Here is a 25,772-nt window from a genome sequence, read left to right on the forward strand (position 1 = left end):
CACTGCGAGATCAGCGGGTAACCATTGAGCGCCCACACATGGAGGGACCACAACTCCGGTTGAGGGTGCCAAATCGAGCCCCTGGCCTGCGAGAGGAGGTCCCTCCTCAACGGTACCGGCCACGGGGCGACATCTGCTAACTGCATCAAATCTGGGAACCATGGTTGGTTCTTCCAAAGAGGTGCTACAAGCAGTATTGAACATCTTGTTTCTCTCACCCGTTCTATCACCTGCGGACGGAGGGAGACGGGAAGGAACGCATAAAGCGGGCAGCACGGCCATCTCTGTGACAGCGCGCTTTCGTTCTTGGAAAAGAACGCGGGGCAGTGAGCGTTTTCGTGGGACGCAAAGAGGTCCACCTCCGCCATACCAAATCTCTCCCACAACAGCCGGACTGTTTGCGGGTGTAGAGACCATTCGCCCGTAGGAACATTGCCTCTGGACAGCCTGTCTGGACCCAGATTCTGCAGTCCAGGCACATGCACTGCTCTCAGTGAGCGCACATTGCGCTGAGCCCAAACCAGGAGGCGTTCCGTCAGCCTGCACAGGTTTCGGAACCCGAGACCACCCTGGTGATTTATGTAGGACACCACGGACATGTTGTCCGCACGGACTACGACGTGGTGATCCTTGATATGGGGACAAAAGCGCGTCAGCGCGTTCTCCACTGCCAGCATTTCCAGGCAGTTGATATGATGGAGCTTTTCCCGTTCTGACCATAGGCCAAAGGACGGTCTGCCTTCGAGCAGCGCTCCCCATCCCGAAGTGGAGGCGTCCGTCGACACCATTTTCACACTCGGGGAAGTCCCCAGGCTTACACCTGATCGGTACCAGCCGTTCGCTGTCCAAGGTGCTAGAGCCGCAACACAGCTCTGATCGACCTTGAAATGCAGCCGGCCAGACGCCCACGCTCTGCGCGGCACCCGAGCCTTCAGCCAGAACTGCAGGGGGCGCATGCGGAGCAGGCCCAGCCGCAGAACCGGAGATGCTGAGGCCATGAGACCCAGCATCTTTTGACAGTGTTTGAGTGACACGGTCGCGCCGCAGCGGAAAGAACTCGCTGCGCGCTGAATGCCCATCGCGCGCTGTGGTGACAGCCGCGCCGTCATGGAACACGAGTTCAGAACTATACCCAGAAACAGGATTGTCTGACTGGGGTTCAGCGAACTCTTCGCCCAATTGACACTGAGGCCGAGCTTCTCGAGGTGATCGAGTAAAACGGCCCTGTGCAGCTCCGCTCGTGATCGGGCCAGAACCAGCCAGTTGTCCAAATAATTCAGCACTCGTATGCCTCTGAGTCTGAGAGGAGCGAGCGCTGCATCCATGCACCTCGTAAACGTACGAGGAGCCACGGAGGACTGTAAACTGGTATGCCTGGCCCTCAAAGGCGAATCTCAAATATCGCCTGTGGTTTGACGCTATCTGTATTTGAAAATATGCGTCCCTCAGATCTATTGACATGAACCAGTCCCCTCTGCGAATCTGCGTTTCATCAATGCCTTGTTCAGCTGTCTTAGAACCAGTATGGGCCTGAGACCCCCGTCTCTCTTGGGCACCTGAGAGTATCTGCTGTACAGCCCCCCCCCCCCCTCGCTTTGAGCTTGAGACACAGGCTCTACAGCCCCTTTGCTCAACAGTTTTGATATTTCGGCCCGAAGTATGTGTGCTACTTCTGTTTTGACCGTAGTTTCGACGCGCGCTGAAAAGCGCGGAGGGCGTCGAAAAAAACTGTAGCGAGTAGCCTCTCTTTATAATGCCTAGCACCCAATCCGATACCCCTGGAAGCACTGACCATGCATCTGCATGAATGGCTAAGGGCTGGATGCGAAGCGCACTCTGTTGACCGGGCACCGGCGGCGCTCAGGTGTGCTGCGCATTTGAGGCGGGGAGCGCGCTGATCACAGCGGGCAGATCGCTCCTCCTCGACCCCGTCCCGGCGCTTAACCGACTGGGGGAAGGCTGAGCAGGTCCCGTGGGACTCGATATGTCTGCGAGTGACTGTGGGCTGCATATGCCACTTTCAACTCGCTGTCTGCCTGTGCAGAGCGTACGTGCACGGGCCTCGTTTTTACAGAAGCCACGCGCCGTATGTGACATAGTGTATGTGGGCACTGGGGAGTGGGCACGTTTACTATGCGGCGCGCTCGACCGATCTGTGTCGATCTTATGTGCGCGAGCCCTGTGTGCAGGGCTGTGCTTACATGTGGAGATGGGCACTGAGGAGTGGGCATCGTCACTGCATTTATAGCACCATCGGCCGTGGCCGGACGAGTGTGCACGGGTTTTGTTTTTACAGAAACCACATGACGCGTGTGACATAGTAATTGTGGGCACTGAGGGGTGGGCACGCTTACTATGCAGTGTGCGCGATCGACTTGAGTCACTTTTATGGGCGCAGGCCCTGTGTGCAGGGCTGTGCTTACATGTGGAGATGGGCACTGAGGAGTGCGCATCGTCACTACATTTATAGCACCATCGGCCGTGGCCGGACAAACGTGCACGGGTTTCGTTTTTACAGAAACCACATGACGCATGTGACATAGTGATTGTGGGCACTGAGGAGTGGGCACGTCTACTATGTAGTGCGCGTGATCGACTTGAGTCGCTTTTATGGGCGCGAGCCCTGTGTGAAGGGCTGTGCTTATATGAGGAGATGGGCACTGAGCAGTGGGCATCGTCACTACATTTATAGCACCATCGGCCGTGGCCGGGACACCAGAAATTACACCTTTTTCGGGAAATATCTGGGTAGCCGTGATAACGGTTTTCGTGTGCAGGCAAGCGGGCAACCGTACAGGCTTGCGCATTGCAAAAAACGCTGAAACAGTCACAATCTCTGGAACTGAAACAGCGGCGCGCTTAGGTGAGAGCCCGGCCACAGCGGAACTCGTACACCGGCGCTTCGATGAAGCAGCCATCGTGTGTAGTGCCGACGCAGCGTCATGCAGCATGCGTAGATGGCTTTCCTAGGATGGCTTCGGGGCTCCCGGCCTCACCGTAATCCTCTGCCGCGGTCCCCGCGGAGCGGGGCGACGGCCAGTAGAGCGAGAACGGAGGTCTCGAGCTGCGTTGCTGAAGCTGTTGTGATAACGGCTTTTGTGTGCAGGCAAGCGGGCAACTGTGCAGGCTTGTGCATTGCAGAAAACGCTGAGACAGTCACAATTCCTGGAACTGAAACAGCGGCGCGCTTGGGTGAGAGCTCGGCCACAGCGGAACTCGTACACCTGCGCTTCAATGAAGCAGCCATCGTTAGTAGTGTCGACGCAGCGTCACACAGCAGGCTTTAGATGGCAACACCGCTTTTGCCGCCGTCCAGCAGAGGGTGGACAAAGGTGTGTCGCTATCGCCTGTTCCACCGGCGGAAGTGAGTGGTAGTTCCTGTTTTTAGCATCATCAGTGTGGAGAATGCTAGTGAGACAGACGAACGAGTTCGTGCTGAATATGGAGCGTTCCAAGCCTTCGCCACCTCTTCGTGAAGCTCAGGAAGAAATGAGGCGGGCTTTGAGAAGTACGCTCATCCGAAAGGGAAATACCATCCAGCCGGGAACGAGAGGGGGGGCGCTGGTGCAAACCACTCGCGGCCGAGACTCATGCAGAAGGCGCGAGATCCTCGGAGCTCGCCCAGCCCTCACTGCCCGAAGCTAGCAGAGAGCGCGTGTCCTCTTCCTCCGACGCGGCCCTGAGATCGACTTCCTCGGACGACGCGCCGGCAAACAGCGGGCGCTGCCCACCGGGAAGCGATGCAGGGGGGGCCGGTGAAGCAGGGCGAACCGGCGAGCTCAGTTGAGCTGAAGACGGTTCCGGAATCCGCTGGAAGCGATGCTTTTACGGCGCCTCAGCACAGTGGAGAATGCAGGCTCAGAGAAAAAGGCCAGGCGAGTCCTCAGAGTCACCATGGCAACAGCTCGCAGTGGGGGCATCCGCCGTCAGCGAGCGCGAGCGCTGCATGATCTTCACTCAGGCAGGAGACACAGATGACGTACCGGTCTCCCTCGCTGAGTGGGGCTCTGACGAGCCGCAGGAAGGCATCTTAAAAAGACACGAGCTCTTTTACGAGTGTGTGTCGCAGGGCGAACACACACACACACATAAAGAACAGCTTGGATATAACAGAATTGAAAGGATATAGGCGCCGGATAGCGCAGCAGGAACGGCAGTGGAAGGCGGCGATGCCAGCAGCTTCAGAATGGCTAGTCCTGCTGATGTGCTTTCTCAGACGGCGCTTGCTTCCTCCGTGATCCAGCGATGCGTGAGCTTCGCTGAAGAGATGAAAAATCAGGTGAGTCAGCCTTTTCGAGCTCCTTTTATAGGTTGGGCCACACCCGTTTCGGCGGGAAGTGGCAAGAAGGGCGCGAAGCGTCCTTATTGGTCTGATGTTGCATCAGCCCGCGCTCGATAGGCTGTGCAATTGCCGCAGAACAAGCCAATGAGCGAACGAGCCGTCTCGCCTATGGCTGTGTACTGCTGCAAATGCGCTTTACAAAAATACAAAATTAAGGTTAATTTTTACTTCAGTATTTCGTGAAAAGAGACTTTTCCCGTAGCGTCTTAGATAAGACGCAGTACGAGAGAGCTCTCGTAAGAGAACTGCACTCGGACCAACAACAAACAGGCAGGTTGTGCTTGAATTTCCTCACAAAGACAAAAGGAAAGAGGAAAAGCATCCAAAGTGATTAAACAAAAGCGAAAAGAAATAAACTAATTAGAAAGCAGCTTTTATGATCTCCAAGTGGTAGAAATGTAACACTTTGTTTACACAAGACAACATGTCAAGGCATGAGTATTAATCAAACTCAACAAGAGGAAACAAATTCTGTCAAAAACCTCCCTTTTATCAGGTGCCAAGCAGACCGATGGGAACATTTTCTCCTAATAAGATCTCTATAAGACTTGTCCATCTGCACCAGTCACATCAACAACCAGCAAACACAAGCTCTGCACAGAAGGAACTGACATGTCTAGACCTACAGTTTGTACGCTGAGAAAATAGTGCTGGAAAAGCAGTGCTGCAAATTAGATTGTGTGTGTTTGTGTGTGTGTGTGTGTGTGTGTGTGTGTGTGTGTGTGTGTGTGTGTGTGTGTGTGTGTGTGTGTGTGTGTGTGTGTGTGTGAGGAAACAAGGACAGAAGGAGGTGTGGGGTATGAGTGTGTGTGTGTGTGTTTGGACTTTGAGCAGATAAAGTTCCCCGCCACACAGCTGCTTTGGCCAGCAGATGCACAGAAACATCTGTATTAACCTCTGGCAGTGTCCCAAGGGCAGCCCGCTGAGAGCAGGAATGCTAGGAAGGCCCTTCCACAGACTAGAGACAGAAAAACAACAGAAAGACACGGAAAAGAGGCACAAAGAAGAAAGGAATTAAAAGGAAGACACTCTCCTTGATATTTTAGCATTTAGCAACAACAGCTATGCCATAACTGACCGTCTCACGTGGCACTTTAATAATTTCTCTGAACATTTATGAGCACATGGTGAGCCAGTTGACCGGTGAAGGACGGGACATACATGACTAGCCTGATTAATCAGTGATGCATTTTACCCTTTTCTCTGGTGTGCTTGGGTTAAAAACATTTGTAATCCTTTTAAGTGGAAAAATGGAAAATCACATATAAATGGTCACACATGATTCTGTGCTGAAAGTGTCCCACATTTCAGTGTCAGCGGTTTGTCTCGCTGTGGAGCTTTAGAGACACATGAGCAAAGACTGAACTAAATATAGATCTGTTAGTCTGGAATCTTTACTTACTGACACACAGCTGATTCAAACATACAACCCTTCTCTTGTGACAAATAAGTACTTATCAAAAAGAGTACTTATTATGGAAATAATATAATTTAAGATACTGGTTATAAAGTTTTTTAGACACTTAAAGGGATAGTTATTATTTACTCAGCCTCTTGTCGTTCCAAACTTGCAAGATCTTCGTTCATCTTCCAAACACAAATTAAGATATTTTTGATGAAATCCGAGAGCTTTCTGACCCTCCATAGACAGCAACACAACTGACACATTCAAGGCACAAAAAGGTATTAAAAACATAATTAAAATAGTCCATGTGACATCAGTGTTTCAACTGTACTGTTATGAAGCTATGAGAATACATTTTGTGTGCAAAGAAAACATAAACATTAAAACATAAGAAAACTGACCTTTTATTTAATTAATATAATGTTATCTGCACGCACAGTTTCTAAGTGAACTTCTTTTTCTTTTTTAAGTTTGGATACAAGTCCAGATCTTTAAAGTGAAGGAAAAACTGAAAATGTCAATTCTGTCATCATTTATTCACCCTCATGTTGTCCCAAACCTATATGCCTTTCTTTTTTATACGACAAAATGAAACCTTTAGGAGAATGCTGAGCTCCAAAAAGAACTAAACGCATTTTTTAGTCATCATGAAAGAATCACAAAAAAAGTACAAACAAGTCATTCAGTAGAGAGGAAGAACTGAAGTAAATCATTTCAGCCTTCTCTCAGAAATCTGTGTCGCTTTAGAAATCTTGCACCTTTTGGAGCTCAACAGTATGAATCAGCTGCCATTTTCTCTCTGTGGAAGAGAGCAGCGCAGACATGCTGCAAAACATCTCCTTTTGTGCTCAAAGGTCAAGAAGGTCAAATGGTTTTAAAATAACATGAAGATAAGTAAATGATGACAGATGCAAAAAAAAAACGACACGTCAGGTGCTGTATTCAGTTCATTCATAAACAGTTGTCATTCAATTGAGATTCAAATTTGTGACATCTCTCTATCTCTATTCGGCGCATGATCACTTTAGGACTAAGGTCTCTGTTGGACTAAAATCCTACAGTCCCTCCTGAATGGTGCGTCATTTATTTTCCATGACAGAGACTGTTAATAGTCCAGGACAAATGATATATACAAGTTTATTCCTCCAAAACTCAAACTCACCATGTTAAAACAGCAAAACAATGGTGTGATGTGTTCGCTTGTGAATGTGCAATGAGTCAGATGCCTTAAATTAATGACAACACATTGCTAATCTTAACAAATGTACCTATTGCATCATGCTTCCCCAACTAAGCTCCTTATTACAAGCAGCTATAAAACATTACTGACTGCCAGCCGTGAGCCTGAGTGTCAGTAGGGATGTGTGTGTGTGTGTGTGTGTGTGTGTGTGTGTGTGTGTGTGTGTGTGTGTGTGTGTGTGTGTGTGTGTGTGTGTGTGTGTATATGTGTGTGTGTGTATATGTGTGAGTGTTATTTTAGAGCATAACATTAAATTGTTAATAATATAAGTGATTTTATAATTATTAGTGATATCATAATGAAGAAAAGCCTAACTAAAATAATAAAACAAAAGTTTATAATCTTATGGTAAAATCTTTTGTAATAGATTTTACTACTAATAATACTACTAACTACTAATAATAACATTTTAACAACCTTAGTTAGTTTAGGTTGTAAATCTCATGTGATGCAACTCCTCAAAATGTTGTGAATTAATTATTATATTTATTTAAAAAAATATAAAAAACATTTAAAATATAATATGATAATAATAATAAATATTATTATCATTATCATCATTATTATCATTAACAGTAACAAAAACATATTTATGGTGTGGGAAACATTTGATTAATGCTTTGATTTGATTACACCACATGACATTTAAAGAGACGTTCTCTTGAAAAAGCAATGCTTTTTGATTTTGTGATTATTCAGGAATATTATCAACTTGATGGCACACGTTAGATGCAAACAAACATTGACCAGGATAATAATAATGAGTAGTTTTCTGCAGAGCTTTATTTCATAATCGATGAACACTGAACTGACTTGAGCTCAATAAGTACACTATTGGAATGCTGTTATTTTCATGTTTATGACTTTGAATCCGCTATGAAATAAGGTATCATACAAAGTGCTGTTTAAATAAATGTTACCTGACTCTTTCTTAATCACCATTGTCTGTTTCCTCTAAACATCTGCTAAGTATTAATGGTAATGCACACAAGTTCATTCACATCTATTCACCGTGTTCGGTTGTGTCTCATAATGCCAGGAGCACTGTTTTATTTTTATGAATCCTCCAGAGACTGTGATGTAAATGTGGCCTATTACAAGAACAGGAATCAATTAGAGGCTTAATAACTAAGAATCCCAGTAACTGTGTGGTATTTAGTCTCTCTTCCTCCCTGTCTCTCATCTATCTGTCTATCTATCTATCTATCAGAGATTCCAGTCGCATGCTAGCCAGAGGATCGCATGAGAGCGAGCTGTGACTAATGCTCTCAATAGCACATTAGTGAGGCTGAGAGACGGAAAACAGACCCATAAAAAATTGATGGGGTAATGACGTCTCTTTCTCGTGGCAGGTAGCAGACAGGCCATTTCCTCAGCCAACGGGACTCTCAGCAGTGTTAGGGTGCTGTTGAGCTAACGGCGGGGGTCAGGTCAGGTCAAAAGCTTTTCACCCCTCTCCATCTTACTCTCAGACTGCTGGTGGTCTGAGCACTTATAGAGAGAAGTTTCATTCGTAATAGACGAGATCCTGTTAGATCATCAGTACTAATTCCTGCTGGAAGAATGGTGTTGAATTATAGTTCACTCTTTGGACATGTTTGTATGTGTCCTGACACGCTACGATGGGGACATCTCACCTAAATATGTAACTTTAACTTCTTAAGTAAGGAACTTACATTTATAACATTAATTAAATAAAATGCCACTTAATGTACTCAAACAGATTTTACTTTCATGACTGTTTCTTAACACACTTAAGTACACTTTTAAAATGTTGACGTCAAATATTGGCCCTATTATAACAATCTAAGTGCATGGTCAAAAGTGAATGGTGCAGGAGCACGTCTGAATCCACTTTTGCTAGTTTAACGACGGGAAAATGGTCAATGCGCCCGGGTGCATGATTTAAATGGGTTGTCCCTATTCGCTTAAAGAGTATTGGGTGTTTTTTGGTCATAGCGTGCAATAAACCAATCAGAGTCTCATCTCACATCCCCTTTAAAAGCCAGTTGTGCTTGCATCATGGCGGGTTCACTATTTACATGGCGGACTGTAATTATTTTAAGAAAACCCATTTTTAAAAATGTTTGTGTGTTTCTGTGCATCCCTGTGTGTGTAATAAGCAAAGTGTACGTGTGTTGTGCACCCGCCTATAGACGCATATTACTAACCTGCTCTTTAAAAAACAAAGAAAAAATATTGTGCCAGACTTTAGACCAGGTTTGAGTTGGTCTATGTCGCAGTCTATTTTCAGTTCCTCAAAATAGCAACGCATCAACAATGCGCCTGAACACACCTCTTTTTTAGACCAGCATGCCAATGGGCGCAAATGCATTTGCTATTTAAACAACGCAACGCAGGACGGGAAAATGAGAACTGCATCGGGCTGAAACTAGCAAAAACACTTGAGCACGAGTAAATGAGGAAAGAATTTCAAGTTCCCTTTCAAGGGAACTTCGAACTGCGTCCTCTGAGGGGACACTATGGGGAACACCTCGTCGTGACCCGTGTCTGAAGCATACTTTGAAAAACGCCAACGTGTTGGCCGGCGACAGCCTCTGACGTCACTACCAGCGCGACTATAAATACGCGCCCGTAGGACCCGTCAATATCTTCTTCGTCTTCAGTTGACTGTTTTGTTTGAAGCGTGCATCTGAGAAACGACCAAAACGGTAAGAGCGATCTATTACTGTTTTCATCATGGCTTCCACTAGCAAGGCGTTTAGACAGTGTGTGCATCCATGTCAGCGTTATCTGACACCCGATGACACGCACACTCTTTGCGTCTCTTGTTTGGGCGAAGAGCACGCGCGCGATGTCCTTGAGGGGGCGGTCTGCGTGCACTGCGAGCGTTTCTCTCTGAGAAAGCTCCACTCTCGTTTGTCTCTCTTTTCGAGGAAAGAGGGACAGCCATCTGGATCCCGCGGCTCAGGTCCCGCCGTTGCCGAGGCACGGAGGAGAATGAGCTCGTGGGGATCACAAATGGATCTCGCTGAGGAGTGTAGAGAGGGACCTTCTTTTTCACACTCTCCGGCGGCGAACGAGAGCGAACTTCGGGAGGCAGATGTGGTATCATTAACCCATTCTGACACTGAAGTTAGTGCTCTGCTGGGTTCTACCCAGGAAGAGCAGGAGATGTCTGAGAGTGGTGAAGAAGCTGAGGCTGAGCCTTCTCAATCCTCCTGTCCCGCGTATGAGGAGCTGTTAGAGGTTATGGATCGCGCCACGGCAAAATTAGATTTGCCATGGAAGCGTGCCAGCAAGGTGGCGCCACGAGGTCGCCTCGCTGAGCGGTACTTGTCTGACCATAGCCCTCCAGCCCAGGTGAGCCTTCCATTCTTGCCTGACTTACATGCAGAAGTCGAAAAGGAATGGAAGAGGCCGTTTTCCTCTCGCATCCACCGGTATCAGCATACGAGCTATGCTAATATCGAGGGCTTGCATGAGAACGGCTATGAGAGGATGCCCCCTGTAGAAGAGACGCTGGCTTGCTATCTCTCTGTGGGGCAAACATCCTCTCTTAAATCTCCCGCTTTGCCATCTAAGCCCCTCCAAGATACATCCCGCTTAAATGGCAGGTCATAAGCGGCAGCCGGTCAGGCTGTGGCTTCACTGCACACGATGGCGGTGCTCCAGGCCTACCAGGCTGACCTGCTGAAGGACCTGGATACAGGTGAGGGCCTTTCACCTGACCAGGTAGCCGAGCTGCGCCGCACCACAGACCTCTCTCTCCGAGCTACCCAGCAGGCCGCCTCCGCCATGGGCAGGTCTATGGCGGCCATGGTGGTGACGGAGAGACATCTGTGGGTGAACCTGGCTGACATCGGGAAGGAAGAAAGGGGGTTTCTTCTCGATGCTCCGGTCTCGCCTTCTGAGCTTTTTGGTACCTCCGTCGAGATGGTGGTCGGGAAGTTCAGGGAGGCAAGGGCGCGCTCAGCGGCCTTTAAATCCTTCATTCCACGAAGGTCCAGGTCCGAGCCCGAGCAACTCAGAGGTCCTGGCCCATCTCGATCTGAGGGTCGTAGAAGGGCGCAGAAGGCTAGTGTTGCGGCTCGCGCTCCTCCCCCGCCTAAGGGCAGGGGCAAGAGGAACCGCGGGTCACGGAGCGGTAAGCAGGGTCTGAGGGACGTGATTCGGACGAGGCAGCGTCCTCGCCCGGGTCAGAGCGGTAGGATGACCTAGTAGCTCCGGATGTTTTTAACCTCTGTTTTTAACCTCTGTTTTTTGTCCTCCCCTGCCTAATTCCCCTGTAGCCACCAGCTTTCCAACTGATCGAGGTTAGGTGGACGGTCTCTCACATAACAGTCTCCTTTCTGGACCTATGATGTTTTGGTTGGTTCTATGTTCATAGCAACCGCCTTACTGTTGGTCCGGACCAGAAGGGGGCGCCCCGCAGCGGGACTCCAGTACAGGAGGGTGGGCGAGTAGGTAACCCTTGCTCTACCTGTTTATGGACGTTATGTTGCTGGTGGTTATATGTCTACTAACAATCTCTGTGAGTTTCCTTTACAGTAGCTAGGTGGCCAAAGAATTGGCACAGCACTGCAGGGAATTCCATAGATGTCCGGCCAGGTCACCCTGAGGGGCCGCCTGGCGCATCCGGGGAGGTGGTGGTTACGGCAAGAAGCTCTGTATTTACTGCCTCAGGTGATGCTCCCCTCGCCTAGAAAAGAGGGTTGGAGCTCACCGCTCCCGTGCGATCCAGCGCCTCTGCGATGCTTGGGAACCTCTCTGTACACACGCTTGCCTGTGTACTTTCTCAAAGCCACATAGTGGTCAGTGTGCACGTTAACGCTTTGCGCACTGTCTGAAATCCACGTAAAGTGGTAAGTGTGCACGCAAGACTCTGCACACTTTCTGAAATCCACATAAAGTGGTAAGTGTGCACGCATGACTTTGCGCACTTTCTAAAATCCTGTATGGTAGGGGTTACGCGCTTCGCTTCGTTCCCTTTCTTGTGATGATTAGCCCTGGGTTCCATGGGCTTCATTCAACCAGTGTGTATTTGTTATACACCTCAAGCATCACTTCCCTTAACATGAGGGGCTGGGTGGACTCCCACATATTGTGGTTATCAGGTGGTAGGCTTCATCAGGCCTCCCTGATGGTGAGCTCCCACATACTGTGGTTGCCAGGTAGTAGGCCTCACCAGGCCTCCCTGGAGATTTAGCTCCCACATACGGTGCGTCTCCACTAAATAGCATATTGTGGTTTTCAGATATTAGGCTTCACCAGGTCTCTCTGAAGGTGAGCTCCCACGTTCGGTGGTCGCCAGGTAGTAGGCCTCACCAGGCCTCCCTGGAGATTTAGCTCCCACATACTATGCGTTTCCACGGAATAGCATATTGTGGCTTTTTCAGATAGTAGGCTTCACCAGGTCTCTCTGAAGACGTTGTCAGGTAACCTTTCAGTACACACGCTTGCCTGTGTACTTTCTCAAATCCACATGGTGGTCAGTGTGCACGTTAACGCTTTGCGCACTGTCTGAAATCCACGTAAAGTGGTAAGTGTGCACGCAAGACTCTGCGCACTTTCTAAAATCCTGTATGGTAAGGGTTACGCGCTCCGCTTCGTTCCCTTTCTCGGGATGATTCGCCCCGGTGTTCCTTGGGCTTCATCCAACCGGTGTGTACTTATTGTACACCCCAAGCCCCCTCAACTTGGGGGGGCTGTGTGGGCAATTCTCGGGTAGTTCAGCAGCGCTCCCCTTTTCTGAAAGGGTCACCTATGAGCATGCTGCTCGGAGCTCGGAGTCTTCCTCTCTTGGGAGACTGATTCCCGGTTCTTCAGAGCGCTCCAGTACCACATACTGTTTGAGACGCTCTGTGAGAGCAGGCATCCTGCTGAGGCAGGGGCTGAGGCCTCCAATTGCTCTGCTCCCGGGCCATTCTTCTACGAGCTGCTCTGACAGAGTCCCACGAGAACCCCTCCTTAGAACAGTATTTTAAATCCATGTTATGGTAAGTGTGCACGGGAGTCTTTGCGCACTTTCTAAAATCCACATTGTGGTAAGTTCGCACGCTAGTCTCTGCGTTCTTTCTAAAATCCCTAGATGGTAAGGGCTTCGCGCTGCTGCTTCGTGCCCTTTCTTGAGTTGGTTTAAGCCCCGTTCATCTTGGGCACCACTCCACCTAGGTATCCTCGGATACCTATCTAGAACAGGGCGCCGCTACTAGAGTGCTGTGGGGACAGCCCTTTCGGCAGGTTTTTGCGAAAGCTAGCAGTAGCCCCCTGTGTGACAGGCAAAGACTTGGTAGAGGAAAGTGCCAGGCTTTTAGCCGTATCCCTTTAAAGGAATCTCTGTGATTCCATGCCTTTAGCTCTACCCCGGGCCAGGGCCCTACAGGATAAGTTGGGTATGTAGCTTAGGCCTTTGGCCGTAAGGGATAATGTCATAAGGCAGCCGTCAGACCGTCCCAGGGGCGACTCCCGGTGAAGAGAAAAGCGGTAGAGTTGGTACTTAGTGTTTGCCATGATTCTGGTCTGCACTCCCCTCAGCATGGCGGCGTGGGTATACTGTTCCCCATAGTGTCCCCTCAGAGGACGCAGTTCGAAGTTCCCTTGAAAGGGAACGTCTCAGGTTACGAATGTAACCATGGTTCCCTGAGAGGGAACGAGACACTGCGTCCTCTAGCTCCCTGCCATGCTTCGGACGCAAGCTTCACGAAGAAGATATTGACGGGTCCTACGGGCGCGTATTTATAGTCGCGCTGGTAGTGACGTCAGAGGCTGTCGCCAGCCAACACGTTGGCGTTTTTCAAAGTATGCTTCAGACACGGGTCACGACGAGGTGTTCCCCATAGTGTCCCCTCAGAGGACGCAGTGTCTCGTTCCCTCTCAGGGAACCATGGTTACATTCGTAACCTGAGACGTTTTGGGTGAACTGTCCCTTTAAGTTGGCCAAACTTAAATGTAAAACTATTTGTATTTCATAGAAATGTAATCTCAATTTAATTCCATTTAACATGCATTAATATGCAATTAAGTGTCTGAAAAGATTTTGTCCTTTAAGGTACTTGATAGTCACTTCCACTTTAATTACATGGTAAATAGCAGCCTAAACATTCAGCTAGAAATCAACACTGATTAGTATTCCTCCATGTGGTTTTATTTGAGTAGTATCTTGCCAAGTATCTGCATTTCACACACTGAAAAGCATGTTCTAGATCCCTGGAGCGTTCACACGCCCTCCGCAGTGCTGACTCGTGTTGCGTGCGGCGTGTTGCATTTACATTTTACATACATGCCGTAAGCCATTTACACAGCTGGGCTTTTTACTAAGGTGACTCAGAGACAAAATGTCCCAGTGCCCCACCCAAACTAACAGATCTCTGTTATCATTAAACCTAACAAAATAAGACCCTTTTAGGGGCAGAATGACATGACACATCTGAATAACACCACTAGAACTTGGAACTCAATATTAAAATGAATTACATAAAAACACACATTGAATGTCATCAAAACTATATCCTACACATAATAAACTCCGAAACAGCTGGCTCTATAAAACTCTGACCTCAAGTACAAAGCTATTGCCTCAAGTTCTACTACAAACTGTTTTAGTGAGTCACACCTGTGCTGGAATTGAAACGCACTTCATCTGACAGACGGAAAGATTCATTCTCTTGGATCAGCGAGATCTGTCTGTCGTAAATTGTGCCCCAGCCTCATGAAACATTTGTAGGAATGAAGAGGGTCCATCCATGCCAAACAAAGCTTCTTTAGAGCCTGTCGTTCAGCAGACCTCCCCACTGTGCTTTAGAGGAGTATCTGTGAAATCAGATCCACAAGTGTTGGCATAATATTTTAGAAGCAGCGAATGCCACCCAGCTTCATTCAGGAGGAAAGAGTACAAGTCATCAAGATGGAGGGCACAAGAAGTACACTTTCTTTTCATCATTTATGAGAAACACTTGGGCTGCTTCATCTGAAAATGTTGCATGTGTGTGAAAAGTTGAAAAGCTTTAGATAGTATATGTAGGTAAGAAGACAGTAAGACCTGGTTTTGAAAAGAAGCTGTTAAAAGTAGTATATCTCTTTTAAAATGTCAGTTCAGTTAAAGGGATAGTTCATCCAAAAGTGAAAATTCTGTCATTAATTACTTACCCTCGGATGTTGTTTCAAACCCTTAAGACCTTCGTTCATCTTCAGAACACAAATTAAGCTATTTTTGATGGAATCCAAAAGCTTTCTGACCCTCCATATACAGCAAGGGTACTACCACGTTCACGGCCCATAAGACATCAGGGGTACAACTTTAATTTCACGGAGCTACAAAAAAACTTTTTGTGTGCAAAAGGGGAAAAAAAATAATGACTTTATTCAACAATTCGTCTCCTCCATGTCACTCTATCACCATTTTAGAGAGTATAATTTCATTTAGACTAAATCACAACAGCATAGGAAACAGATCCGGCGCAACACGGCTGACACAGAACAGCATACACTGTTCACATACAATTGTACAATTCACATAATGGGGTGTCCAATTCACATGTGAGATTTTTTTATTTAGAAAAATGGTTTAGGAAGAAGAAAGTTTTTTATTGAAACACTGGTTTATCTAAATTAAACAGAATGCAGGAGCTTTTCTTCACTGAATGGATCTCTACAAGTAAAAAATAAAAAACCCCAGCTCAAATTATACATTTCTTCTTAAAACTATTGGTTGTGGAAGCATATGGGTAGCAATATTCAATTTGGAATGTATTATGCAAAATGACAATGCAATATGTAAAATGGCAATGCAATTCTGTATTTACATTTACATTTTCCAATACATTTGTGCAACGTTTGGTGCAAAATGAAAATGAAAATTAAATTACATCATTTTCATTTGCCATTTCACACACTAGTTTTATTATGTAAAATGAATACTAATTTTAACGCTTTATAAGTTGCAAAATTAAAATGAAAATGTATTACAGAAATGATTAGATATTTATAACATGTTCAAGCAAAAACTGTGGCAAAATTATCATTCAAATGCTATTTTTATTTTGCATTAACACTCACAGTCAAGACACTTACGATTGCATTTTCATTCAATGTCCCGCAATGAATTTAGCAAAATTCAATGTGCACGTTGAAAATGCATTCCGAGCCGATCACGTGTCCGCCCCCCTCCCGACACGTCAATCACTGCGTGAACAAGGTGAGGCTTGCAGAAGGTCAAGAGACTCAAGATTCGAGAGGATTCAAGTGAGAGAGCATGGACAAGTCAGTTGGTCCGTGCACGTTTTGATCATTTCGGTTTATGGCTTCAATATTTCATTCGCACTTGTGGGCGGAGCTGAAACGCTGCTTTCATCTGATTGGTTGAACCGCTCCACCTTCAGCAAGCTCTTTTCATTCTTTCAGGGAGAATAAGAGTCAGTGCGAGTGTGGCACTGTAATGTCTGAAACCACCGCTCATTGTTAATTAGCATAATATTTTAATCACATGTTGCTGGGCAAATAATTCGTGCTGCTGCGACCAACAAATTATTTCTAGGTTGTAGGATGAAGTGAAGTGTAAATAAATATAGTTACATTTATGAAATAAAATTAAATAGGATTTTTTGGGAAGGTAAGTCTGGCCAGTTATACAGCAACACGAGTCAGACGAGTCTGAAGATCTGAGCTGAATTTGGTGAAACATTAAAGTTCTAGTCTGTGTCAATTCTCTCATAATAAATAATAATAATAATGTTACCAGTATTTTTAAGTTGCATCAGTCCAAAAATTCTTCATGACGAGGAAAAAAACATATATAAGTCGCATTTATTCAGAACCAAGAGAAAACATTACCGTCTACAGCCGCGAGAGGGCGCTCTATGTTTTCAGTGTAGACTACAGGAGCACTGAGCAACATAGAGCGCCATCTCACGGCTGTAGGCTGTAGATCTTGGTTCATTTCTCTTGGTTCATATCAAATTAATTTTGATAAATAAGTCACACCTGACTGTAAGTCGCAGGACCAGCCAAACTATGAAAAGAAGTGCAACTTATAGTCCGGAAAATACTGTAAATAAATGTTGTCTTTCTCAAGCCCAACAAAGAAGACTAAAAAGAGAAACATCATTCAATTTAGTATGTAATAAAACTAATATTACAAATTTATTTAAGAAATGTAACTATATTAATTTTCACAATTATTTATTAATGTCACACACATACCTAGTGCCTTATGGCTTAAAAGATGAGAGTTGTAAATGTTACAGACATGGAACTGTTCAGTCTATTATTGATTTTTATTTCCACTTCACTTTTATCCAAAGAGAGAGAACTATTTGCACTGTATTTATCAGTGGGACAATATTCATACAGTACTATAACCTAGAAATAATTTGCAAGTCGCAGCAGCACGAATTATGTGCCCAGCTACATCTGATTCAAATATTATGCTAATTACCAGTGAGCGGTGGTTTCAGACATTACAGTGCCGCACTTGCACTGACTCTTATTCTGCCTGAAAGAATGAAAAGACCGAGCTGAAGGTGGAGCGATTCGACCAATCAGATGAAAGAAGCGTTTCAGCTCCGCCCACAAGTGCGAATGAAATATTGAAGCCATAAACCGAAATGATCAAAACGTACACGTACAACTGTCTTGTCCATGTTCTCTCACTTGAATCCTCTTCTTGAGTCTTGAGTCTTGAGTCTCTTGACCTTCTGCAAGCCCCGCCTTGTTCACGCAGTGATTGACATGGCGGGAGGGGGGCGGAGACGTGATCGGCTCGGAATGCATTTTCAATGTGCACATTGAATTTTGCTACATTCATTGCGGGACATTGAATGAAAATGCAATAGTAAGTGTCTTGACTGTGAGTGTTAATGCAATTAGGAAAATTGCATTTGAATGATAATTTTGCCACAGTTTTTGCTTGAACATGTTATACATATCTAATCATTTCTGTAATACATTTTCATTTTAATTTTGCAACTTATAAAGCGTTAAAATTAGTATTCATTTTACATATTAAAACTAGTGTGTGAAATGGCAAATGAAAATTATGTAATTTAATTTTCATTTTCATTTTGCACCATACGTTGCACAAATGTATTGGAAAATGTAAATACAGAAATGCATTGCCATTTTACATATTGCATTGTCATTTTGCGTATTACATTCCAAATTGAATATTGCTACCCATATGCTTCCATAATTGGTAACATAATTGGCCATTTCATGATTTGGGGAAAATCATATTCCAGTAAACATTAAAAACTCTTTAGATGTTACTGGATCGCATGTGGTTTCTGTGTGAACTCTTTTTGTTTTCCTTGTGTTTATTTTGCTTATGTAAAACATCTTTGTTATGATTAACTGTCAGGTTTATGAATCGCAGATTCAGTGAAGAAAGCAAAACCATTGTATCGTATGGCATCCAGGCAGTGTGCTCTGGGCGTAATGCAATATAGCAACTACGTAACCACCAAGGGGAAAATTAAGCAAATATATACAGGTGCATCTCAATAAATTAGAATGTTGTGGAAAAGTTCATTTATTTCAGTAATTCAACTCAAATTGTGGAACTTGTGTAATAAATCAATTCAGTGCACACATACTGAAGTGGTTAAAGTCTTTGGTTTTTTTAATTGTGATGATTTTGGCTCACATTTAACAAAAAAAACAAAATCTCATCAAATTAGAATACTTCATAAGAACAATAAAAAAACATTTTGTGAATTGCTGGCCTTCTGACAGGCCAATTTGTGGCACTGCTGAGGCAGTATGGAAGCTCAGGTTTCTTTAAAAGTGGCCTTCAGCTCACCTGCATTTTCTGGTCTCGTTTCTCATCTTCTTCTTAACAATAGCCCATAGATTCTCCACGAGGTTCAGGTCTGGTGAGTTTGCTGGCCAGTCAAGCACACCAACACCATGGTCATTTAACTAACTTTTGGTGATTTTGGCAGTGTGGGCAGGTGCCAAATCCTGCTGGAAAATGAAATCAGCATCTTCTAAAAGTTGGTCAGCAGAAGGAAGCATGAAGTGCTCCAAAATTTCTTGGTAAATGGGTGCAGTGACTTCAAAAAACACAATGGACCAACACCAGCAGATGACATTGAACTCCAAATCATAACAGACTGTGGAAACTTAACACTGGACTTCAAGCAACTTGGGCTATGAGCTTCTCCACCCTTCCTCCAGACTCTAGGACCTTGGTTTCCAAATGAAATACAAAACTTGCTCTCATCTTAAAAGAGGACTTTAGACCAGTGGCTACAATCCAGTTCTTCTTCTCCGTAGCCCAGGTAAAACTCCTCTTAAGTTTTCTTTGTTCAGGAGTGGCTTAACAAGAGGAATACGATAACTGTAACCAAATTCCTTGACACGTCTGCATTCATTGCGGTAGTTTGCTAGTTTGCTTGACAATCCTCATAAGGCTGCAGTTTTCTCTTTGTTGTGCATCTTTTTCTTCCACACATTTTCCTTCCACTCAACTTTCTGTTAACATGCTTGGATACAGCACTCTGTGAACAGCCAGCTTCTTTGATATTGAATGTTTGTGGCTTACCCTCCTTGTGAAGGGTGTCAATGATTGTCTTCTGGACAACTGTCAGATCAGCAGTCTTCCCCATGATTGTGTAGCCTAGTGAACAAAACTGAGAGACCATTTTGAAGGCTCAGGGAATCTTTGCAGGTGTTTTGAGTTGATTAGCTGATTGGCATGTCACCATATTCTAATTTGTTGAGACAGTGAATTGGTGGGTTTTTGTTAAATGTGAGCCAATTTCAGTTGAATTACTGACATAAATGAACTTTTCCACAACATTCTAATTTATTGAGATATATCTGCACATTCAACAGAGAGCAAAGTCTCTGTTGACACTGTTTAATATAAAAGGTGTGCTGTGGCATTCCAGTTTGGTTGAATGCAGTGGCTACAGCAGGTTCTTTTATTTAAAGCTGGCGGGAAGCACGAAAGTGAAGCAAAAAGAGAGAGAGGCCCTTGATTCTGCGAGCCTCTGTGGTCAAATCCATCTGTGTCAGTGCTTGTCCAAAATAGGCACAATACAGCAGTCCTCTGGATAATTACACATTTCAGAATAAGAAACACTGTCACCTCCCTCCCTATAGTCATACACTTACTTATACACACATTAACCTTTCTCAGATTAATCATTTCTTTTAATTATAATAAACACAATATGTTTTTAATTCTTGATCGGTATTTAAAGGTATTCAGTATTCTGTCATATCATTCCAAACCTTTAAATCAACCCAAATATCTTCTTTTGCATCCACAGAAGAAGCCTTGTTTGAGATGTCATAAAGGATTTATAGCTTCAAAAGAATTCAGATCGTCATCTTACCAATAAAAAGTGATACAAATCACACCCTTTACAACATAATTGCTCTTATCGGACAATAAATCACACTTTGCATGGCAGTGTTGTGCTTGCGTGCAGATGATGACGTTTTAATGAGGAAACTAACAGGCCTGCTGATAAGACAAGTAAGGTACTTATGAAACATTAAGGCAGGCAAAGTTAGGCGGTGTCAAAGATTATACATTAGTTGGAGGTAAAGGTGGATGACTAAAAGCTGCTTGAATGGTGGGAAAGTTCATACTGAACAATGTGTTGCCAAAATACCAAAGTTATTACAGTTATTGTTTTTATAATAAAATAGTGAACTGTAACTACCACGGTGCTGAAGAAAAGGCATTAATCAAACTGACATGTATATATTATGTGTCATGGTTTTACAGTAGCAACAATAAATGTTATTGGCTAAAACTATGGTTTCCATAGTTAAGGGCTATTCCATTGTTGCTTTTGAATGCAAGAATATACTTGAGTGGCCCCATAGGCTTTCTCAACGAGTCATGAAATGTACTTTGCACTTAGCAAAACACTTGTGCCTCTGTCAGCTGATATCATTACTGCAGAGAAAAAAGGAAGATAAAGAGACCGTTGAGCTCCCAGACAGCCAACTCTGAACACCTGAAGATTAAGCGGGGGACACAGCTGGCGCTGAGACAGCAGACGCTTGGGAATGCAACAGCGCTTTATTATCACTGCCCAAAACACACAATGCAAATATAGGTTTGCGTTCACCAGCATTAAGAGTTTGGAAATCACGCCAAGGTTAAGACTTTGCACAGATAAGTGGCCTAATAAAATCAAACAAACAATGCAGGATTGAACTATGTCTGCTATTTGGCCCAGGAACAAATAAAACATCTAAGACTCTCTGGGGGAAAAAATCCCCATTCTTAGGCCAGTAATTATTCACTCAGCCCTGTTATTATCTTATTTCTGTGGCAGGTCTTTCCTGTCGATGCCAAAACATGAAGAGGCAGAGGATCCATCTGATTTTTGACTTTTATTTGAACTGACTATCAGATGGAATAGAAATGCAATCACGTTGCAGTTTCATTAGGCGCTCTTTGTCTCCCAAAATAAACCACATTTTGGAACCAGACTTTGTGACATTGTCAAGAACATCTAAACAAACACTAAAAAGCAGAGCGTTATGCATGGTATGCAGCTTAAAATGGTTTCTTGTAAAACTGTCAATCAAATTTGACCCAAAATATGTTGTTTTCTAAGTTTTAACCCACATAATGTTCTCAATGATAGGGTACAATGGGAATAAAACCCCAAGGATGTGATTTTCCATCATAACCATAGCATGGTCTCATTGACTTAATCAAACGGTTACTGCATATTAAAAATACTGAGGGCATGAATTGTTTTTAGAATAGTTTTCACTTTTATTAAGCAAATTCATGAAAGGGCCTCAACAAAGTAAAATATAATGCTGTGATTGGTGAACAGGTGTTTCGCCTCACAGCTGTTTCAACAAAAATGTTGATCATAGTGAAATGAATGGTTCAAATCAAACTTTGATGCTTGCTATCTCATAATTAGATTTTGACACTTTATGAGAAGGTTACATATTGTAGATAATAACAGGCTGGATGGCGTAGTTGACCAATCAGAGGCACAGACCAGAACTATCCGGTTTATAAACAAAGATTTTTAACTGATGAGCTGACCAATCAGAATCAAGTAGGCTATTCCAGAGCGCCTTGTAATAAAGTTACTTAAATGGACATTTTTGTCAAAATTCCAAATGTCCAAATTTTCTATAGTGCTTCGTTTACCTATTAACTCCATTTTAATTAATATTCATAGGACACAATATGACCAAATAAGAGCTTTTATGTAGATCATTTGCACTGGTTTAAATGTAAGCATCATAGGTGGGTGCAGTTTCACTTGGCAGGTTAAATGATGGCATTTGCCATACCAGAACTTTCAGTGCATCTTACCTAGATTAACAAAACTCATGACCATGTCCGCGTCGTTCAGAAAGTTGTTGTCCTGAAGGGTCGCGATCGGCGGTCCCTGGGTGGTGAAAACGGGCTTGTAGGGGTACGAGAAGCCCTCCTCGTCTCCCTCAGTGGACATGGCATTGTACAGATCCAGCATGAACATCGGCGCGGCGTTGTGCTTGCCGTGGAGGTGCGGCCGTGGCCGGTGCGGTAACCCGAGGATTGACAGGATCTCCCGCTGCATCTCCCGGCGCTCCTGGCTCTTCAAGCGCCGGTGGATGAAACTAGAGTGGACCTCGTTGTCCAGAGTAAAGTTTGTAAAGACCGTGTCCGCCAGGACGCAATATCCCCAAACGAGCGACAGAGCAAGAGCGCTTAAATCCAGCAAAGAAACCATGATGAACTTTCGCGCAGTTTCACACTAATATAAATGAGCCAATCCTAATAGATAATCACTAAAACATTAATGTTGGGTTAATTAATTATTTTGTTCCAACATTTCGCCCACTCGAGAACGCTCTTGGGTTCATTAACGCACTTGTAACCTGCTGCGATAGTTTTAAACCAATCCCGGAGACGCTCAACCTGGAGACGCACAGCTCGGAGTACAGATGGCAAACTGGAGGAGGAGCGAAGCGGAGCCGTTTAAACTCCGCTAACTGAGCGGAGAGAGAGATAGTGAGCACGCAGGCGACTGAGAACGGCAGGGCCGGTGGGTTACCTGCGCAGATGCTTGTCTTTGAACTGTAATGATGGGTGCAGGCTGATTTAAGCGCTTCAAGGATGCGCGCTTTCAGAAATGCACCTGCGGCGACAAGAGGTTGCCCCGACGCGCGTCTCACTGTGTAAAGATTTTGCAACATGTCAAGGAGAGTGAATTATACTGCTGCTATTACCTGTAGCGCTGGAGATCTTACTTGAGGGTGGAGATTACAATCAGACGTCCCAAAGACGAGTAGAAAACGTTCTTTGAGAAATTATGGGAGGTTTGTCTGACCCCATGTTTCAAACGTGTATAAGTAACCTAAACGTCTAAATAGAATTAATTTATAAGCAGATGAATAAAATTAAAGTGGTATTGTTCAGTGCTTTGGGCAGAAAAACCTTATAGAAATATAGGCCTACTGTTAACATTTACATTTAGACATTTAGCAGTCACAAGTGACTTACAATTGAGGACAATAAAAGCAGTCAAAACCAACAAAAGAGCAACAATGTATAAGTGCAAATGACAAGTGGTTAGCCTAACACAGTAGCAATGTAGATATACAGATATACAGGAAAGCAAGAACTGATAAAACAGTGATGAATACAGGATTAAAACATGCCAAATGCGTAAATGTAAAACATTTTAAAGATAAACCTCAACAGAAATTCCTCTAAAAAGTCTACTATACGCTTACAGCTACTGAATAATTTGCACACTCGTTGCACAGCTGCATGTATAGCCTACACATGCCTTCACAGCTTGATCCGGATGGAAACACCTTATTGAAATACATACTGTAAAACAAACTGGACTGGTGGAGATTTTTGATTTGAATGGTTCATCGATGACGCTACAGCAAATTTGATTTTTCTGTTTTGATTGTTGTGGCGAAACTTCAAATATTGCCTCTTCATAACTTTAAAATGTGTCCTGTCATAATGTCATAACTGGACCTTCCAGTGAAAAGGACAGACTTAATTCAATCCGGAGATGAATATACTGCACATCTCTGTTTAAACTAAGGCCCTGCAAGTTCTCGCTTATCTGCTGCTGCTTTTGAGTTCAATACAAGTGTTGAATGAAAAGTAGTTAAAGCCTGCTTGAAAAGTTTCTAGATGTCATAAGAAGACATTGTGCACTAATTAGCACATCCATTACATCACCATGTCTTATTCCTATTTTAACATCTAAATTCCCAATAAAACTGTTCTCATTGACATATTTTTATGTTTCTGTCATCAGACAATAAGACCCAATAAGAGCAGTCACTTCCAGTCTGCTGCTCTGCACTGCTAAAATACAGACATCGTCGGATATAATCACCATACACATAAATTGATTTCAGTTGTATTTACATATAAAACGATAACAAGAAAACAGAGAAAACATTACAAATAACAGCATGTCTGCCTTATTTTTATTCATTTGTTTATTATCACCAAAAATACCCAAAGAAATCACCAAATATATTTAAATATCACCAAAAAAAGACACCAAAAAGGTGATTTTTTGGGGGAGGAGGTATTTTTGGTGATATCAATGAGAACAAAGAGAACGTCACAAAATCCCCAGATTTGCAACAGCAATGCCCACATCTCAAAATCCAACAATCAATGAAAGTCATAACCTAAATTTTTTTTATTTCGATAATCTATTACAGGTTGATGCACATCACCATATGGAATTAAATATCTGTCACTACACTGAAAATATTTTCAAAAAATCATACAGAAATTTACAGTATACAATTACAAAGGGATTGTCAAGTAACATCTTGCATTAAATGCCAAAATTTTAAATATACTGTATAAACTACAAATATAATTTTGCGCTTATAAAAAACAGGAAATTAAGGAATTTTAGATAATTTGGTTTTAAATTGGTTCAAATCTTCAACAAATGAACTCATGAGGATGTGTTGATCGCATGATCATAAAAATAACTTGCTTTAAATTAACATAACATGTAAACTTCACCAATAGCCCTTTTCTCGGGAGAAATAAGACGCAAAAGGTTAAGTAAAAGTCTCCTTTTGTTCTCATGGCTGAGAAACAATGAAGGTACAGAGAACTCCTTTGTGATTTATATAAATGCTCATAATGATGGAAACAGCCAGATATATAGGGACTCAGATGGAGGACAGCTGTTGTGTGAGGCCAGTCCCACCTGCCCCATACAGCTCAGCACCTCTTAAACGCAGTCTAATGCGCCGCTTCTGAAGCTCACCTGAGCTGTTTATTCTGTCACCCTGACACATTAACTCTTCAGACGCTCTGTACAGTTAAGAGCCACATGTAAAAGGACTCAGTCGCAGAGATATTGCAACAGCTTTGCCTTGAGCACAGGTGTCAGGTACACTCATTAAAGTGGCTTCAGCACCTGGGGAACAGGGCAGTCCCAGACGTCAACAGCAGCTGCTTTGATTAAAGTTTTGGCAAGATGGATGGAGAGGAAGTCACTCTTTGCTTTTCGCCCTTTATTGTGTGCATTTCTCATTTAAGGATACTTTCAGCCCTTTGATTTGCAATGAATATAAATGTGCTTAATCTGCACCCAATATCCGTTTATGTCTCGATCAGTGTTAAATACCTATTAGTAGAAGCCTGAACCATGTAAATTAAGATAGAATCAGTGCTGCAGGTGTTTACATTGAGGCAGCGTCTGATTCAGGGCTTAAAAGCGAAAGACATGGTTTCATGGTTTCTGTTCCTGTATGTGGGAGCCAGGGCCCCCCGGTCTGTCTCTCAGCCCAAACAGAAAGCTGTCATTCTGGGGAAGGACAATGGGAACAGACCCCCCTTTGTT

General features: G+C 44.1%; 1 protein-coding gene across 1 annotated transcript in view; it reads right to left on the reverse strand.

Moving 5' to 3' along the window:
- bmp7b (bone morphogenetic protein 7b) overlaps positions 1-23,075 on the reverse strand; it is a 71,691-nt gene extending 48,616 nt beyond the window's left edge. The window contains exon 1 of the mRNA XM_059527304.1: positions 22,256-23,075. Within this exon, the coding sequence (XP_059383287.1) occupies positions 22,256-22,655 (400 nt within the window). The 5' untranslated portion in view covers positions 22,656-23,075. The remainder of the gene's footprint in view (positions 1-22,255) is intronic.
- Positions 23,076-25,772: the final 2,697 nt, after the last annotated feature.

Source organism: Carassius carassius, chromosome 37 (assembly GCF_963082965.1).
Source record: "Carassius carassius chromosome 37, fCarCar2.1, whole genome shotgun sequence".
In the NCBI taxonomy this organism is placed as follows: Eukaryota; Metazoa; Chordata; class Actinopteri; order Cypriniformes; family Cyprinidae; genus Carassius; species Carassius carassius.